This window comes from Sinocyclocheilus rhinocerous, unplaced genomic scaffold (assembly GCF_001515625.1).
Source record: "Sinocyclocheilus rhinocerous isolate Xijiao unplaced genomic scaffold, SAMN03320098_v1.1 scaffold930, whole genome shotgun sequence".
In the NCBI taxonomy this organism is placed as follows: Eukaryota; Metazoa; Chordata; class Actinopteri; order Cypriniformes; family Cyprinidae; genus Sinocyclocheilus; species Sinocyclocheilus rhinocerous.
Window position 1 is genome coordinate 313,029 of NW_015654101.1, and position 20,223 is coordinate 333,251.

General features: G+C 34.9%; 2 protein-coding genes across 2 annotated transcripts in view; one reads left to right on the forward strand and one right to left on the reverse strand.

The window, feature by feature from the left end:
- Window positions 1-705: 705 nt before the first annotated feature.
- On the reverse strand, window positions 706-15,735 carry evi5a (ecotropic viral integration site 5a). Its single transcript, XM_016523567.1, has 17 exons — window positions 15,657-15,735; window positions 15,268-15,404; window positions 13,889-14,042; window positions 13,591-13,815; window positions 13,425-13,499; window positions 13,216-13,341; window positions 12,238-12,381; window positions 11,584-11,673; window positions 11,335-11,426; window positions 11,196-11,256; window positions 11,001-11,054; window positions 10,787-10,906; window positions 10,030-10,167; window positions 9,789-9,938; window positions 7,717-7,863; window positions 6,335-6,418; window positions 706-967 (listed from the first exon to the last, which is right to left on the reverse strand). The coding sequence occupies exons 2-17, from the start codon at window positions 15,363-15,365 to the stop codon at window positions 881-883; spliced, it is 1,845 nt and encodes a 614-aa protein (XP_016379053.1). The 5' UTR covers window positions 15,366-15,404; window positions 15,657-15,735; the 3' UTR covers window positions 706-880.
- Window positions 15,736-16,974: 1,239 nt separating this feature from the next.
- The window catches only part of rpl5a (ribosomal protein L5a), a 4,680-nt gene continuing 1,431 nt past the window's right edge, over window positions 16,975-20,223 (forward strand). The window contains exons 1-7 of the mRNA XM_016523590.1: window positions 16,975-17,076; window positions 17,482-17,551; window positions 17,783-17,898; window positions 17,998-18,132; window positions 18,218-18,420; window positions 19,403-19,580; window positions 19,861-19,949. Coding sequence (XP_016379076.1) covers window positions 17,074-17,076; window positions 17,482-17,551; window positions 17,783-17,898; window positions 17,998-18,132; window positions 18,218-18,420; window positions 19,403-19,580; window positions 19,861-19,949 — 794 coding nt within the window. The 5' untranslated portion in view covers window positions 16,975-17,073. The remainder of the gene's footprint in view (window positions 17,077-17,481; window positions 17,552-17,782; window positions 17,899-17,997; window positions 18,133-18,217; window positions 18,421-19,402; window positions 19,581-19,860; window positions 19,950-20,223) is intronic.

The window sequence follows — 20,223 nt, forward strand, 5'->3', positions numbered from 1 at the left end:
AGAAATAACATTTCAGCCAACGCTGGGTGTTATTGTATTTTCAAAAATACAGTCAAATGCAATCCATACATACAATGACTTGAATACACCTCTTGATGAACGTGTTTTCAATTTCGAATTAAAATACATTTTAAAATTATATTTGTAGATTTGAGACATAGGTTTGATAAATATAAAGAAAGCACTATGAGAAAATAATAAAAGAAAAGCCAGATTAAAATGATTAAATACTCTTATATTATTATCACTATACCATTGATCATAGTACACAGTGTGAAAATTGTTTAAAAATGAACTGATATTTCCATAGTAGTGCATTACATATGTGCTGTTTACTGCATATTGATTTATTTACTGACACTGACATAAAGTTTATCAAATCCTTATACATTTGAAACAGCAGAAAGAAATCCTGGAGGCTAAAACACTATAAACTCCAGTGACACTGGGTCAAATACAGATTAATTTGGCTGAAATCACTGTTGTTCAATCAGTCGGATTTTCAGTACAGGTATCCAGCATTAAGATACTTGCGGCTGACCATGACTAAACTAACCTCTTTTACAGTGTGACAGATCTAACATTCAAGTAAACATCACAAAGCACTTAGTACTAAGACATTTAACAACTTTTTTTTTTTTTTGGTAAGAATGAGAAATCTTGCTGTCACTTTCAAGGGTTAATGGCAAAACTGTCACAGTGTGTCTCTGCTCATGACACTCAAAGTGTTGCAGCATGTTTAAAAGCTGGGGCTGTGAAGACTCTCTCATAGTAGACACTGGTGCTGTGGGTAGCGCTCTTAATAGAACATCTTCAGTGTCTCACCGGATGGCGTGCTTCTGGAGACAGGATGACGGGACGTTAGGGCAGCTGTCCATTTTTAGGTGTCATTGTGCTTCAGAGAGGTGGATGTGGAAGGCCTCGGTGCGGGTTGAGAAAACATAGTATGTTTGGAGAGGCTTTGAATCTGTAAAAAATTAGATCAATCCTGTATTACACAAAGACTACATAATCATTTTGATTGAAAACATTATACAGAACCTAACATTTAAGGGATGATTATATTGGCACTTAAGCTTTAAAGAGATAATCCATCCAAAAATATCGTATGCACATAGTTTCAAACAGGTATGACTTTCTTTCTTTCTTCTGCAGAACACAAAATATTTTCTCTTGTGTTGCACAGAAGGAAAAAGTCATACAGATTTGGAATGACATGAGGGTGAGTAAATGATGACAGAATTTTCATTTTTTAGGTGAACTGTCTCTTTAAGGCACACAGCACTAATGTTTCGACACTGACATATGCATATGCAGAATTACCACAATTAACCACAATTGCCACAGAAAGTGAAAAAAGATGTCTCACATATTTAGGCAACAAAAAAAAATCCTCATAGTGCATTTTTGTTTCTTTATCTATTATCTTGCCTTTGATAGGTCTATTAATTCTTAATATTCTGTTGCAGGCCTAGTTATAGATTTAGTGTGTCTTTGCAGATAGCATAGTGACATGTAGAGTCAGATATTTGCATTCACTGTCTTAGAGATTGGTTTTGTTGAATATATAGTAATATAGTAAGTGTTTTTTTTAATGAATAACAATAATAATAATAATGGGATGACTAATTATTCTAATTTAAATGCATTAAAAAATATATTGATTTGTTTTCATTTTTAACTATTTATTTTAATTTTATTTATGTATTTGTTTTCTATTATTTTTAAAATTATGTTTTAAAATTAAAATGAATTCAAATTAATTATGTATTCAAATTTATTCAAACATTTAAACATGTTTTTAATATTCTGCTACCGTGGTCTACTTAGAATTGATGTTATGAAGTCCAACTCATTTAGTCTTCAGTCCTTCAAGACTAAAGCTAATAGCAGTATAAAGAGCAAATGCGAAGTCAAAGTACAGACACAGTCTATCTCAGCACAGAGTGTAAACGTGACAAACCTCCTCACATCAAGAACAGGAAACCAAAGACAGACTTGAACAGACACTATGACTGCAGCAATAGGTCAATACTTCTGAAACACTGACGTATTTTTTTCTTTCTCTGCTTTCTTCTAGGGCAGAGACTTTCTGCATCTCTTTAGTGAGTACGTGATTGAAATAGCTGCATAATGTAGCCGTGATAATGGTTTGAGGTTTCAAGGTTCTCAGAGCGTTCACTTTTATGAGAAGAAAGAATGAGACGTATACAAGCTTTCACGACCACACTCTTAAGAAAAATGGTTCTAAACAGTACCAGAAAAGGGTTCTTCGGCTTGTAACAATAGCAGAACCCTTTTTAGTGCTAAATAGAACCTTTTTTATAGGGTTCCATATAGAACCATGCTTTGAAAATGCTATATAGGACCTTATTGGTGTTATAAATAACCTTTTTAATGATATTTTTCATTAATATTAGTATGTTAATATCATAGTATTATTTGTATACATTATTTATTAATATTGTTTTTTTACCTCTCTATCTGCCTGGTCTTATAATATCTTGAAGTGTCTATTAGGGTTTTACATAAAATCAACAACAACAACAACGTGTCAGTTAGGTACTTTTTTACGTGAAACTGTAGCAAAAATGACAGTGTTCTAACAACAGTTAATAGCAGAATACATTAATGAATGACAATTCATTGTGAAAACAATTGTTTATGAAGGCCAAAAGTAGTATGTGAGCACTTCAGCATAAAAGGGTTCTTCAGAATGCTATGGTTCTAAATAAAACCATTACTGCATGTAAAGAACCTTTAAAGAACCATCTTTTTTTTAGAGTGTTATTTCTAAATTTGAGACTACAGCTCAACCAGAGAGCAATCAGAGATGGCACATGGCTTAGCAGCTCTTTAAATAAGGAGATATTGATCATAGCCACACACATCTCTCAATTCAAAACCACGCATGTGGGAATTAACTTTGAGAATGCATACATTCCTATTGCTGTTTAAAACACAACAGCATTATATTTCTACATTAGTACAGACTGATATGAGAACTTCTAGCTATCACAGAACTCTAACACAATCTCCCAAAGAGTTTTGACTACAACATTTATGAGTTAAACACAATGCTATCAGTAACAAACCAGATTATGAGAAATAAGAATCCATCTAATTTAATCAGACTGGCTCCCCTTGCCACCGAAACCACAGAAAATCAGTCAGCAAGCAGGAGGTGTTTAGGGGCGCTCACACCTACAGGTTATCTGATAGTGGCAGTTTCTCACCAGACCTCAAACCACTGACAGTGTTTCTGTTCACTACAGATAGGGAAGAGTAGGAAACATCATGGGCAAATTTTTGCATTAGAATCAAAACTACAAGAAAGTTTCTCTCTGTAAAATCAAACTTCTTCATATATTGGGAAAAAATATCCATCTAGGAATAAACAATTTATTGGTTTTAAAAGATGCCTAAGAAATGTGTGTGTGTGTGTGTGTACCTGGTATTTATCACGTTATGGGGAGCAAATGTCCCCACAATGATAGTAATACCAGTAAATTTTGACCTTGTGGGGACATTTTTTAGGTCCCCATGAGGAAACCACCTTATAAATCGTACAGAATGAAGTTTTTTGAAAATCTAAAAATGCAGAAAGTTTTTTCAAATTTTTTTTTTTCAAATAATAAAAAAGGATGTAAAAAATATGTAATATTTATTAAAATATTTAATATTAAAATATTTTTTTTATTTTAATAGAAATTATAAAAATAACAGAATAGAATATAAATTATAAAATAAAAATATTTTTTTAATATTTCCCACTTTTAGGACTGAATTTTATTGCTAAATATGAAAGCACTATAAACAGATAATAAATGCAAGTGACATCGCAAATAAAGTATATCAAATGAACTGCAGCCTGAAGTGTTGTAGAGCAAAGGTTTTCATGCCAAGTAGTCTAAATTTGAAAAAGGTTTATTCAAGTAAAATTAATATATTTTATTTGAAAACATTCTAGAGTAATACTGATGTTGTTTTTATTAGGAAAAATATGTAGGTTTCATCAATTGTTTATTCATTTTATATGTTGTTATAAATTTTAAAGAATTAAAAAATATATATATTCAAATAAAAGTTCTCATAAATATTGATAATTTCTTTTTCTTGAAGATATTTTGTAAATTTCCTACTGTAAATATATTAAAACGTAATTTTTGATTAGTAATATGCATTGCTAAGAACTTCATTTGGACAACTTTAAAGGCGATTTTCTCAATATTTAAATTTTTTTTTTTGCACCCTCAGATTCCAGATATTCAAATAGACGTATCTCGGCCAAATATGGTCCTATCCTAACAAATCATACATCAATGGGAAGCTTACTGATTGTTTGTCACGTGGCTTTATTCTCTTCTTGTTGCACCATGTGAACAGCAGTTTATCTCACTAGCACCTTTTTGACAATGCTATGTGGCAAGACAATAACGAACCAGGCAGCACGGTTAACCGGTTACAATGGGAGGAGGTTTTCTGTTATCTTTGTAATCAGCTATGCTCATCGTGAACCTGCACGTCGGGGTTTCTGGTTGTAAATCTACTGAACAGTGGGGTGCTACAAATCACATGGAGGCAGACGTGTTGAGAGGTGTTAAGAGTTTCCTGGCCATTGTGTGGCTATTTGAGAAAATGTTCTCTCAATAAGGAGAAGTTTGGCTCCACAGCATGCGTGCGTGATCATGGCTCTGATGGCTTATTGTGACACGTGTATTTGACTAATTTCATTTCATGTCAGAAGTTTCGTTTTGGTTCCTCTGTGCCTTGATGTGCTACAGTACCTAGCATTAGCATGCTCATTGCTCATACGTGTATTAGCTTCACTATGTAGCTTCTGACACAGTAACACAGTCTAATTGTAATCTGCGGTCTTACTGGAAGATTTATTTGTCTGGGTGCACCACCTCGGCTTGACAAGATGTGTAAAACATGTGGCTAGCAAGTGACAATCAAAATTTAGAAAATCTTTACGTCTCAGAATAAGCTGCAGTTGAATTTCCTTGCTTAAAGTAATCATGAAATTAAAATTCACCCTGTCTATTTTGTAACTGCTTGTCCGGAAGTAAGCTATTTTCTGTGAATGTGTGAGACTTTCACTTCATTAAGCACAATAGGCAAATAATAATAACAGTGCAGTAAACTGTAAAACTACAAACCAGTGTGTTTAAGATTATAATGATAAATGAAAATAATATGATAACAAATACCAGTTTGCAATATGTCTGGATTTGTACACGTAAAATAACTGAATGTGTGATATATATATGTTTCTTTCTTCTTTTTTTTCCTCGTAAAATGTTATAACTCCGATAGAAATAACCAAGTCCTCACTCTACATTTTTTTCTTTTACATAAGGTTTAGGCCCATTCATGCCAACAACGATAAATAGAAAGATAACAATTATGATAACTATATTATCGTCCACCCCAACAGATGTTTTTATAAGGTTCTGTTGTTCACTGTTTTACATTCTTATGCTCTTTAATGTTGAGTAGATTCTGATTGGGTGTCAATGTTTCTATCATTCATCAGTTGGTAAAAATGTATTAAAAGTGATTCAGACTATATTGTTCCTCTGTGTTGGACTTTTCTATTCTCATAGAATTGGAAGGATTATTAAAACTTTATAGTTATAGTTATCGTCTTTGGTTTGGACAGGCCTTTACGCTCAGATGTACGTCACAATACTGAAAAAAAAACTGTCGCTACTTCTGTATCACCGAAACTTTAAACCTTCAAAAGGCATAAAAATTCTGTCATTAATTACTCATCGTCATGTCATTCTGAGCCTGATGTTTGTTCATCTTCAAAAAAACACAAATGAGGATTTTTAATGAAACCTGAGACATTTCTGTCCCTCCACTGAAAGTCGAATTTCTTTCAAAAGTTGATTTTTCAAAAAGTTCATAAAGACATTGCAACACTAATCCATATTAATTTTAGCAGTTTAATCCAAGTCTATTGATCACTTTTTATGATGAACAGATTTAATATTTTAACATATAAACACTGATCAACACATACATAGAGCACATCAAATACGGTAAACAGAAGCATAACCATACTTGCTTGACACATGATAGCAAACCTCATTAAGGGTGAGTAACTGATAAGTAATTTTAATTTTTGGGTGATTTAACCCTTAAACGACATACTTTTACTTTTCATTTGTGAATTAGCTAAAATGACCATAAATACTGATTGTCCAATCACTCATGAGCAAAACTGACATTCAGTCTGTGAAGCTATGGATAAGTACACTGCTGGGCCTATTGAAGTGCAAAAAGAGAAACTGATGTGCCATGAAATGAAAAAGGTCAAACATACTTGACTTTGTAACTCTGTGATCTGCTTTTGAAGAACTGCAATGATGGTCAAGTTTGCTGCTTCTTTGTCCTGCTTTTCTTTTTGCTGGGGAAAAGGTAAACACCTCTTAAATTCACTGAAGCACAGCAATTGGAGTCACAATATGAGCAGTAAAGTAACATTCAGTGTTTTGAAATTAGACTTAAACTCATCCGAATCTTTTTGTCTACCACCATCGCACCAGACTAGCCCATACGGTGCAGAACTCTTTTGCAGTGACATTAATGCAAGCAGTTGTCTGTTTCACATCACTGTAAAGTGAGATACAGTGTTGGCATTTTCTTGCAAAATCACTTCTGCATAAAAGAGCTGATAGACGAGTGCAATGTGGAGGCCTGGTCTGAGTGTGTGAACTACGCCAGCATCTGAAGATTTGGCCAGCAGAGTGAGAAAGATGTTATCATAGATCTGCTTCTAGAAAAGCAGAAGATACCGGTTCCCTCAAAGCTGTTTGGGTGATCAACAGACAGGCCACTCTTGCACATGTGTGTCATATGTCATGTGTGATGAATAAATGGAACAGTCGCTGATCTGAGCTTTACAAATGAACTATGTTTTTGTTTTTGGACTGTGATTAGAGCTCATGGAAAAGGCTTGTATATTGTGAGGTGCTTTCATTTCCTCTGTCAGTGACTGTCAGTCAGTCAGAAAATGAGTTAAAGGAATATTCCGGGTTGCTAGTTATATGCTCAATAGACTGCATTTTGGCATAATATTAATTATCACAAAAATCACAAAACAAATTTGGTTACTTACAATGGAAGTAAATGGGGCTAATATTTGGAGGTTTTAAAAGCAGAAATGTGTAGTTTAAAATTCCATAAAAGCACTTACATGAATTCTTCTGTTAAAACTTGTGTATTATTTGACTGTAAAGCTGTTTAAATCATATTTTAGTGTTCATGGCATTGTGTTGTCATTGTCACAAAGTTTTAAAATTGAATATAACTTTACACGGAACAATGTTATTTCACACCAGAATCATGATAATGCTCATATTGTTTACGTCTTGTGGCTGTACAATTGAAACAGTGTTTTAGTATTTTATTCTATTCACTTCCATTGTAAGTGCCTCACTGTAACCCAGATTTTTGCTTTTTTGAAGAAAAATGTAGACAATTGGGAATCACTCTTTGTGGTTTCATGCCACAAATGCTGTCGACTACGCTTAACTTGTGCTCAACTTAAAATATTCCTTTAAGAGGTGAGTGAGAGAAATTTAATGATGCTCTTTGTACAGACCAGGATTAATTTAGCCTAAAGGAAGTCAGCGAGGGTAAATGACACTGTAATTAGACACCTCCAGACTGTCAAATAGCAGATGATGTCAGGTGTGGTGTTACCTTGTATTGAACAGTTGAAAACTGCCGTCTGCTCTGTTGTAACTGGCTGCACAGATCTTGGTTCTGAGATGTCAGCTCCTGTAGATGATCTTGCTGGCTGTTTATGTGTGCTTCAATTGGTTTTAGCTGGTTACTGTAAATTTTGTTCTGTAGTGAGAAGAGAACCGTTAAAACAAGAGGATTGAATCTTAGGTCACATTTAACAACCCCATGTCAGGACATAGTTTAGCATTGATTTGCCGTACTAACTGTGTAAGTGATTTCAGTTTGTCAGAATCTGATTTAGGTGTCCTGTCTTTCGCACCTGTAGACATTTCTAGACATCTTTGTAATGTTTCCCAATCAGAGATAAGAATCATTTTGAAATCTCAGGATGTTTCAACATGATGCAATGACATTGACAAATTCTCCAGTTGGTAAATGAAATATGTAGCCTATGCATTTGAATAAAAATAAACAAATCATAATTAATAAAAGTAAAAGTAAAAATCATAATTAATCAAATAAACAAATCATAATTAACATAATTACCAAAAAGTTAAAAAGGGGGTTTTATCTCAAAAAAGTCGGAAAAGAAATTCTGAAATGCAGTAGGCCTAAATCAAATGCAATTATTATAATAAATGATTATAATGTGAAGAAAAAAGTTTTAAATAACTTTATTATATATTAAACTAAATAATGCTATATATTACATATTACAATAATATTACATATTATTTAGTATTATATAACATGCGTCAGCAAGCGAAGTCCCATTTTTCATTTTCCTAGTTAATTAATAATTAATTACCACCAGCCACATATACACTCTAAAAAATGCTGGGTTAAATACAACCCAGTGCTGGGTAAAATAGGGACAAACCCAGCAATTGGGCTGTTTTGACCCAGCAACCCAGTGCTGGGTAAAATAGGGACAAACCCAGCAATTGGGCTGTTTTGACACAGTGGTTGGGTTACTACCCAGAAGGTTGGGTTAAACATTTAACCCAACCGCTGGGTCAAAACAGCCCAATTGCTGGGTTTGTCCCTATTTTACCCAGCACTGGGTTGTATTTAACCCAGCATTTTTTAGAGTGTAGGCACACTGGAAAAAATTAAGATTTTTTAAGAAAAAGTAAGATTTACTTTTATGATGAAACAATTTTCACTATAATACAGTAGCCTACATTTCACTAATAATTAGGCCTATAGAAATGGTAAAAATAGTAACGTTGATTTCAATATAAAATTCATAACGTTAGAAAAATTAATACAGGAAAGTAATTAATACATTTCACATTTGAAACTTATTAGAGCCCATGCTTTTCCAGCATAATGATCAATCCAAAAGGTGTTTTTTTTTGTTTTTTTGGTTATTGATTTTTTTTGGTTATTGATTTGTAGAATTACTGGCTGTGTTAAAGTTAACAGTTTAAAAGCTAAAAGTCTGATTGCGGCAATTTCTTTCTTTTCTCCTTTTCCTCTTTTTTTCGGAAAGATAAAGACAACAAATACAGCAAAAAGACTGTAAATCGTCATCCTCTCTCTATCACGCAGCACGACTGAAGCGAAACGGATTGCGCGATTCACACAGCGCTGCTGCCTTGATCTGCGTCGTGTCCTCAGCGGCTCGTGATGATCAGTGCGCGCACCAATGGGTTGTTCAAGCAACGCTACTAGCGCGGTTTAATTCCCACACTTTAATGGTATTTATAGCTTCTGAGAAAGAATTATCTCAACTTGCAGATCTGTATGCAAGTGAGAAAGAGAGGGACCTTTATTGGTTTATTGGAGAGACTCAAATTTTAATCTAGGCCAGGCTTTCGTTGTTCACGTCTCAGTGATTATACCCGTGCACGCGTGCAAATGCAAGAGTGCCATAGGTTGTTATATATTTGTATAATATCATATATAATTTATATATTAAATGCACTTAATATTATAGTGTATTTAAGTGTCATATTTTTACTTAAAACCAGTTCCAGGAGTAAGCGATCAGAACTAAGCGTTCATTGCTCTTCTATCACACATATTGCAGCGCATAAAGTTGTACAGTAAACCAGCAGATATTATCAGCTGAGGGTTTTAACCTCTGTCTGCAGCTTCATCAGTCTGTGGCGGCTCTCTTTAAGCGCGGCTTGAGTGAGTGTTTCCTTTAGTCTTGTGCTTAACAGCTCCACCTGCAGTTCATTTTGTGCGCTGCTAACCTTTTGCTGACCTCCGCACTGCACCTGCTGCCTCTGGGAGAGAGACAGTGAGGTTTTGATAACCCTTACTTATGGTATGTTGAACAATGAATATCTTCTTTTCTCTACCTCCATCCAAAGTTACCTGCCATTTCTCCTCTAGGTCTTTAATGTGTTGTTTTAGCACTTTGAGTTCAGTTAGTGCCTCTGCTTCCTGCAATCTACAGCTGATCAGCTCCGTATGCAGAGACATCACACTGTCCTCATTAGGCACAGCGCTGCTCTACAACACAGAAACACACACATTTTAATTACGGAAGCAACCCCAAACCTGTCTAAATATCAGCATGTGATGTCTAACATGCTTTAACTCACTATAGCCTATGAATAAACTAAGGATGACCTATTTTTGTAGGCCAAAACCTGGAAAAGAGTTTGAGTACTTACGGTTCCATCGTAAAAAAAAAAAAAAAAAAATTCGTTCTGAAGTCAATCATGCTTTTGAAAACTATTCTAACTTAACCTCTCAGGGATATTTTTTGTTTGTTTGTTTAAATAAAGACTGAAAGAGCTTAGCGATGGTGACATTAACTTTTTACTTCCGGCGATTGTATTTAGGCTTCAAATCAATTATAGTTGTGTTTATTTGTGAAGACTATCATGATTAACAAAATGTGTAAGAATCATAAACTTTTATTGGATGCAAAGCTTATTTTCTGCAGTAATCAAAAATGCAATGAAAAACTCCTGCTGACTTTTTTCTCTCAGAACCCAGGGTGATGCTAACTTCTGGGTTGGCCTACAATATTAGGTCATCACTGCAGCACTCTAAGATTGCGCTTAATACTTCATATTAATGTATGTAAATCAAGTTTGCATGGAAGATTTGACTTCATTTTGACCTCTTCCATCTGCAAGATGTTTGCCTGCATCTCTTTTAAAGCGCTTTGTGACCTGGCTGTGTTTAGCCGAGTTTTCTCCAGTTCTTTCTTCAGCTGTGGCACCAGTTTTTCTGAGCACCTCTGGAAGGTCGGCACATGTGGGAGTAAGAGCGTGAACATATCTTAAGAAAAAAAAATCATTAACATTAACATATAGGCACTGCAATACACTTACCTTCTCCAGTAAGGCAAGCCTCTGCTTTAAATGTTTGTTCTCTGAAGAAAGTCCCTTGAGATAAGGCAAGAGATCAAACTAAGCATTTTCAGTGGCTGAAAATGGCTTTGGTTTTGATTCAGAATCTGAATCTGAAGACCGATTTTTCTGTACTGTTGAGAAATATTATGTGAAGAGAAACAAACAAGCACTCACATTTAGTTCTTCCTGCTCCTCCAGCTTTTTTGTCTTGATATATGCATACTCTTGTCTCAATCTAAAACCAATAAAATCAATCATTTTGTTTGCATAGACAATTGGATACGCAAACACGGGAACAAGGAAAAACACATACTGTTTCATTCTGCTGGGGTTGTATTTTATTTGATATGCTGCTTCAATGATTCCATCAGGATCTGAAGCCCATGATTCCAGATTCTGCAAGCACTGAAAACAACAGAATCACTCTGAACACCAAGAAAATTCAAAGTGGCAGTATTTCAAAGACATAATGATTGTAAAAACATTTTTAAAAATCCTTAACGCTAGCAAGTGACAAACAAAAACTAAACAAAAATTTAGTTTCATTGAGGTGCTCCATTACATTCATCATTCCCTCTACATCAAGCTTGATGAGTTCTGTCTGCTTCATGTGAAGTAAAGCCAAACCAACCCGGAACACGATCTCCAAACCCTACAAACACACGTATATATATATATATATATATATATATATATATATGTACTGATACTGTCAGTCAAATAATATTTAGATACTGGTGTTGTTATTGTTAGGTAAAAGTACAAATATTAAAAGGTTTTCTGTAATTGAAAATAAAATAAAATAAAATAATAAAATAAAATATTAGCTGAAAAACTTGAATTTAAAAAAGAAAACTGAAACCTAAACTCCGCAACTACTGATAGAAATAAATAAGATTAAATACAAAAATTACTGTTACAGAATGTAACTGTTCAAATTCATGTTAAACTAAATCTGAAATAAAATAAAAAATAATTAATAAAAAAAAAATAAAAAAACAACATAATTACTAAAACTAAAATGAAAACTGAAAATATAAAAATAAAAATAAAAATAAAAGCTAATCCAAAACACTAAAATAGAATGTAAATAATACTAAAATATCACTGGCTGGTTATTTCTTATCTATTATCTATAAATTTTACATAGAAGTTACATGACATGCAGTGTGAAGTGATGGGTTATGATGAGATGCAGTGACGTGATTAATTATACCTCACACATGAAGATATCAAAAATCCTAATGGCAGCTCTGATTGGTAAAGATGAGAGGAGGATGTTGAGAAACCAAGAGGAGGAGAACACAGAGGTGTGAAAACCCTGAGTCTGGAAGTGGGAATGAAGCTCAGGAAGTTGATCCTATCAGAAAGAGAAAAATATTATCAGACAACAGATGAGTGGAGTAAGATGTGTCGCCCCCTTTAGCTACAAAACTGTGTACCGTTTTTGTCATGTGACCACATATTGGTAAGCATTTTTATGCTAAACAACATTCTATGTCCAAGGAAATTTTTAGGTCAAATAACAAATATCATATACAATGCAATTCAAAAGGGTCATTTTTATGATTTTTAAAAAAATAATTAACAGTTAAATAATGTTATTTTAAAATGTATGTTCATTAAAGAATCCTGAAAAAAGTTATCACAGTTTCAAGAAAAATATTAAGCAACACAACTGTTTTCAACATTGATAATAATAAGAAATATTTCTTTAGCACTAAATCAGCATATTAGAATGATCATACAGCAGGATTGTGTGATATTGAAAACTAGAGTAATGACTGCAGAAATGTTTTCATATTACATATAAAATATATTTTTTATTTTAAAAATATATATTTTTATATATATTTTTATATTACATATAAAATATACTAAGATATCTTTTAGACAAATGTATTCTAATTTCGCATTGCTTAGAGGACAACATACAACAGGTAGCTAAAAAAAATTTGACACAGCTTTACCCCACTATTCCCTACTTACAAAACACCAAATCTGGACATCTACAACAAGTTCTTGTCAAATGTGCAGTTTTTTAGAAATCTGACATTTATCAGGAAATGGAAAGATACTTCAGCAGATCGTTTGTAACATGCTTTATGTGGCTTACTCAGCTCAATGTTTTTGGAAAGGACATTTTACAAATAATCCATGTGCTTTTAAATAGTGCAGAATTATAAGTGTTTACCTTAATCATAGCATCAAACTGGTGAATGCAGCAGCCGAGTTCAACCATATTGGATCTATACAGATCCCTCATTCTGAAGTCCTTCATTAGCCTCACAAAAATGTAGAAGGCCTCCTCTTCAGCCATCTAAAAGGTGATCATCTCAGTTCATTGACTGGTACTAGCTACAATTTGTAAGTACAATTTCAATTAAAAAAGCAATTAATTACCTGTGTGAGCAATAGACCTACAATAAACAAACTTCCCTGACAGTAGCCAATCTCTCGGTCTAAGATTGAGTAAGCCTGTAATTAAAGCCACATTGTATTATGTAAATGCATAATTCCTAAGTTTTTTCTGTATGATCACAGGTATAGATTTTCTCGGTTGTCTAACCTTCAGCACATTAAACAGTGGTTTCTGGCAGGTAGCGGCCTTGTTGTGAAAGAGCTGGTGTTGAGGGAGGATACGTGTCAGGTCTCTGAGTATCAGCGTCTCAGAGGGAGACGAGCTCTTCAGCAGATCTGAGTACTTCTGTCGCACGGCCACATTCTGAGCGTCACACAACAGCTGCCACACAGCGGGCCGCAGGTGAGCAGGGACACCCCTCCTGATCAGCACCTGAGGGAAGAATGGTACGGCGTGATGAGACTGAAATCATGACATGAAACTGGTGGATCGATGAGTTGGTTACCTTGATCTGTCCCACTTTTCTCTTGCACCAGTCGTCCCATTCTTTAATGACATTGCCCCATATGTCATCCTCAAAAGAGAAGGTTTTGGGTGAGGTGGGACTTTGCAGGACCCCATTCAGAGGGTACAGAGACTTCCTGTCAGTCTCAAGCAGCCTGTTGAGAAAAATAGCCTGTTTAGGAGTGTAGATCTGATGTGTACTTCTCAAGTTCATACACCAAACAGAACTGAGGGATTAATTATTAGGGATGAATGACTTAATCCTTGCCATTAATAAAAACATTAATTCTTTACAATAATCCAAAAGAAGTCAGTATTTAAGCTGTGTAAAAAATTTTATATTTAAAAAATGTAGTAATATATACATACAGTATTTGAAATACATATAATAATGTTTATTCTGAATGTATATGAAAATAAAATAAATAAATAGCATAATTTTAATAAGTACTATTTTGAAATGTATGATAAACATGAATATTTTAAATATACATAAATTATTTGCAATACATATGATAATGTTGGTTTAATGCTAAATGTCAATGAAATAAATAAACAAATAAATAAATAGCATACTTTTGATAAGTATATTTTGAGATGTAAGATCAACATGAATGATATATGCATGCTGTCTTTAAAATTCTTTTGAAAGAAAGTTTGTTTGATGCTTGATTTCATTAAAAACAACAAATATACTTTTGATAAGTTCTGTTTCAACATGATCGGCATTTAAAAATGCATCTAATAATGTTTCATGTTGAATGCCATTAAAAATAAACAAATAAATAGCATACTGTTAGTAAGCACTATTTTTAAATCTTTGATATACATGAATGTGTGTGTGTGTGTGTGTACTTGTTTATGCTACATTGTGGGGACCAAATGTCCCCACAAGGATAGTAAAACCTGAAATTTTTGACATTGTCATGAGGGAAAAAAATGATTAAAAATAGTAAACGATGTTTATCTGAAAGTGTAACAATGCAAACAGGTTTTCTGTAAGGGGTGGGTTTAGGATTAGGAGATTGAAAATATCGTTTGGTCAGTATAAAGTAATAGAAGTCTATGGAGAGTTCCCACAATTCACAGAAACAAACGTGTGTGTGTGTGTGTGTGTGTGTGTGTGTGTACTGGTATTCACTACGTTATGGGGACCAAATGTCCCCACAAGTATAGTAATACCTGTAAATTTGGGGATATTTTTTTTAGGTCCCCATGAGGAAACAAGCTTATAAAACAGAATTAAGTTTTTTTTTTTAATGAAAACAAGTTGGGCACACAGTGTGGAAAAAGAGATGTCTCACTAACGTAATGTATAACTTTTTAGTTTAAGTTGTTGTTTCTATAGAAAACAGCATGGTATGGGTGTGAAGAAGTTACCTGTTCTGTTCCTCTAGTTTAGCGAGTAACTTCATCTCATCCACACTGAGCTGAGATCCCGTTGAGGGAGACAGAGATGGTACAGTCAAAGAGTCCATATGTAACGCCTTAGAAACTGAGTATCTCTCTCCAATGAGCTCAAACATCATTAAATGACAGAAACACACAAAATACAAAAAAAGTACTTATGGATATATACTGTATATATATATATATATATATATATATTTGAGTGTCTATGTATATGTGAAGATGATGGAATATAAACATATCAGTGCATTGCTTTTTTCATACACATGTATCACAACTACATTATACTGTATATCATATATTATGACATTTATATCAGGATCATTGGCCTCATAATAGTGAAAACTGGGATTTCTTACCAGAGTGCAAGATTCTTGGCATTTGGGGGTACGAATGTCTCCACAAAATCTTTCCTCTGTCAAACTTGTTCCAGTGACAGAAGGTGTCACACCGGGTTCTTCCATACCGCAGAGGAAAAAACGACAAAACAACAAAAGAATCACATGTCGCTTTATAGCAGAGTCTCACACGCTGGTCAAAGTTCCTCAAAATAACAGCTCTGTCAGTGACTCAGGAGCTTGTTTTTAAAGTAACCTGACTGAGTGAACAACTTCCTCTTACAACTTCTTTTAATTTTTAGCTGACAAATATGGGCCCCGAGATAACGTTTACCGTGGGGACTCTGCCTGCCAAGAGAGTCTTGCATTGTTAATCTCATCAAGTGCTGTGTGAGAGAGAGCTTTGACAGAGAAGCTACCCTATATGCAGAAAGGAAGTTTTAGGGTCAACAGGAATCTGTGTCAACATTAGGTTGAGTTGCATCTACTTTTTTGCACCACCCTATTTTAAGGAAGTTCACACTGTAGTCATGGATTGTTTGCAACCCTATATGAACATTTTCACACCACATTTATTCACACCACTCATCGAAACACTTTACAAACTGTGACATTTACTTTAAAATTTTAAACAAGTGTTAACTAATGCATTCATTTGTTTTATTGTCTATTTAGTCTGCATTTAGCCCTTCATATTATTATTTGTGTGTACTGTGTTATTGTATATTGTTGATTATATTGTTAATTGCAACTTGTGAATACTTAACAAGAATAAGTGTATTTCACTATGGTATCCTGTACATTTCAAAGACACGTTAAAAAACAAAATCTTGTGAAAAAGTAGTACACTTTAGCATACTTTTAAAAATAGCCTATGTATTATGGAAATATAAGTGTGAAATAAATGTAACGTTAATTGTTAATTGCATGTTAATTGCAGTTAAATGAAAATACATTATATTAAATGCAATTAGCTGAACTTGCTGACCTGATTTCATCGTTACGTGTAATTTCATAATTACTTATATATTGAAATATGGTTCAAGCGTACTGTTAAATGTACTGAAATTTATGGTTAACCGAAATATACTTAAATTTAATTTGTATTGAAACTTGCATGTCGTGTATTTAAGTAAATAAATAATGATACATTTGTAATAATGAACTTGAATTTGGAAATCTATCTATCTATCTATCTATCTATCTATGTATCTATCTATCTATTCAGTTGAATGAAATGTTGAAGTTTCATGCATTAGATTAGAATATCCTGCCGTTTATCCTCCAGGACGCTAGAGGCGCCCACACTTTTGCCTCCGAGTGCTTTGATTTTTCGGTTGCAGCGCAGCATGAGCTTCCTTTTCACAGTGCAGCGGGAGCAGTATCGGAGTCTGAAGACTTCTGTCTCCCAACCTAAAGGAGAACAAACGATCACAAAATGGTCAGTAAATCACCAAAATACAATAATCTACTCATTACGTTCCCTCTCCCGCCATTTCAGCTCGATTTCTATTAAAGATGAACACTTGAAGCGACGGGATGGTTATAGATTAAGTCGATTAGACCAATCGCTGTGTGAACGTCATTGGCACATTTCTCTCTAAACACTCAAATAATTATTTTATTGACACTGAAAAGCATAAAATAAACATTTCTCCCTCTGGAGTGGGTTTAGTTTGCCCTGGTTAGATGTTTATTCCGCTATTCAGGTTTGTGTTTCATGTTTACTGTCACGCAGCGCATTGAGGTGTCCCAAGAGTGTCATAGTCAGATTGCTTCAGATTATGTTCTTTTTTGACAGTCCTGCTTGTCAACAGTTTAACAATTGAGTTGTTTTTTTTGGCAGGGCTTCGTTAAGGTGGTTAAGAACAAGGCGTATTTCAGGAGATACCAGGTCAAGTTCAGGAGGAGGAGAGGTATGTTAAGGTGTTTTCTTACCTTTGTCTTAACTGAAGGATGTTTTCATTTGTCACAATGAAATGACCTGAATGTATTACTGATGTAAAAACTTTTCACAACAATCTATGCTGGTCTGACCGCCTGACCATTCTGGGTTTTAGCTGGCCAGTTAATAAAACCCCTCTTAGACCAACAAGCCAGCTTCGAATGGTTTTTCAACAGTTGACTAACATTATTGACCATTTCAGAGGGAAAAACTGACTACTTTGCCCGCAAGCGCCTTGTCATTCAAGACAAGAACAAGTACAACACACCGAAGTACAGGATGATTGTTCGACTCTCCAACAGGGATATTGTTTGCCAGGTACAATTACCACCATGTCATCTTTGCCAGCCGTACTGAAATGTTATTAATTAACATTGTGTTGCTGAATGTATCAGGACGATTTTGCATCTTTCTCAGATCGCATATGCCAAAATTGAAGGCGACGCGATCGTCTGCGCTGCTTACTCTCACGAGTTGCCAAAGTATGGCATTGCTGTTGGACTGACGAACTACGCTGCTGCCTACTGCACCGGTTTACTGTGTGCACGCAGGGTAAATGTCCTCATCAGTTATGAATGGTTTGGTACTCTTCACATCTCAAAGTATGATCATATTCAGACTTGCTTTCTGCTTACAGCTGCTGAATAAGTTTGGTCTGGATAAGGTCTATGAAGGCCAGGTTGAGGTGACTGGTGATGAATTTAATGTGGAAAGCATTGATGGCCAGCCAGGGGCATTTACATGCTACCTGGATGCTGGACTCGCCAGAACCACCACAGGGAATAAGGTGTTTGGAGCTCTCAAAGGAGCAGTTGATGGAGGACTGTCCATTCCTCACAGGTTCGTACATGCAGTTTATTTTCCCAGTTTGCGAAGCTTAGACTGTGGACTTTGATTCAGCAATTTTGGGTGCTTTAAAAAATCTTTAATAGAAACATTAAATATTCTTCACAAAAATATTGTCTGTACAGATGGCCTGAAGTCACTAATGAACTCTAAAATACCACAAAAAAAATTAACTTAAATCCTTCTGACACAGTCTGATGCTGCGTTCAAGTCCTCCTGGGGCGTTCGTACTTACGAGTTGACAAGTCGTAATTACGACGTAATCAAGTCAGTTTAGTCGGCAGTCGGCACAAGATGGCGTTCTTGTAATAAATTACAAGAAACAAAAACAAAAATTTACCGTCAACTACAGACGTTGCATCCATCGATTCTGCCATGTTTCTCATTGACACGCCCCCAACTCGGAAACTCTGGGCTTAAAGAAAATTTCGAGATTCCCACTCGTAATAACGACTTTGTGGTGGCGTTCATGTGCGTTCAACTCGTAAATACGATCTATCCGACATGACTTGAACGCACCATACGGTGAAGTTATATTAGGAAGAGGAAGTAAATTGACATCAATTAAATCTAGATCAGATTCACTGTCTGCACTACCATTGGTAGTGCAGACAGTGAAACATCAAACATGTCCCGCAGGAGACTGCATATTATGACTGGCACGTTTGGAAGATTTGGACGTTAGGTTTGGGCTTTTAATGATGGGTGAAATCAATTAATGGAATGTGGCACAATAATTGTTGATCTTGATGGTTGTGTTTTAAACATAACAATAGAAATTAAAACTATAATTTGATCACACTGCCCTACTACCTACTCAGATTGACATCTAAATAATCTTAATGGTTTTTTTCTAACTGAGGCATGTTGTGCAGGCAAGCTTACTTATTTTAGCATTTTGAGCTTTTTCAGAGGCATTATTTTGTCTCATTTTTCATCCTTATGGGAATATTGACATTACAGCTTTTTTTCTCAGCACTAAACGGTTCCCAGGCTACGACAATGAAAGTAAGGAGTTCAACGCGGAGGTGCACAGGAAGCACATCATAGGCCAGAATGTGTCAGAGTACATGAGCTATCTGATGGAGGAAGACGAGGAGCAGTACAAGAAGCAGTTCTCCCGCTTCATCAAGAACGGCATCACACCCGACTCTGTAAGAAACACTTTGCAGACATGCACTTTACTGGCAACATTTGTTTGCTTTTTGTAATACAGATGTGAAACAAGAAAGTGTCATGATGTCCATCAAATACTGTATCATCTATAGATGCACATTATTTGTGGCATGATGCGGGTGGCTAAATGTCAGTTATTGGTGTTGCAGATTAACAGATGTATACAGCTTAATATTTTAAAATATATTTTTTAAAATTTATTGTAAATCTTGTGCTTTACCTTCACCTTACTATTATAAGATTATCTGGTTACTGCAGGTTGAAGAGATGTACAAAAAGGCCCATGCTTCCATCCGTGAGAACCCAGTTCATGAGAAGAAGCCCAAGAGAGAAGTCAAGAAGAAGAGGTGTGTTTTCAGGCTTTTATCATTTCTTCAGATTTTTTTCTTAAAGGGATACTCCACCCCAAAAATGAAAATTTTGTCATTAATCACTTTACCCCCATGTCGTTCCAAACCCCTAAAAGCTTCGTTCGTCTTTGGAACACGATTTAAGATATTTTGGACGAAAACCGGGAGGCTTGTGACTGTCCGATTGACTGCCAAGTAAATTACACTGTCAAGGCCCAGAAAAGTATGAAAGACATCGTCAGAATAGTCCATCTGCCATCAGTGGTTCAAC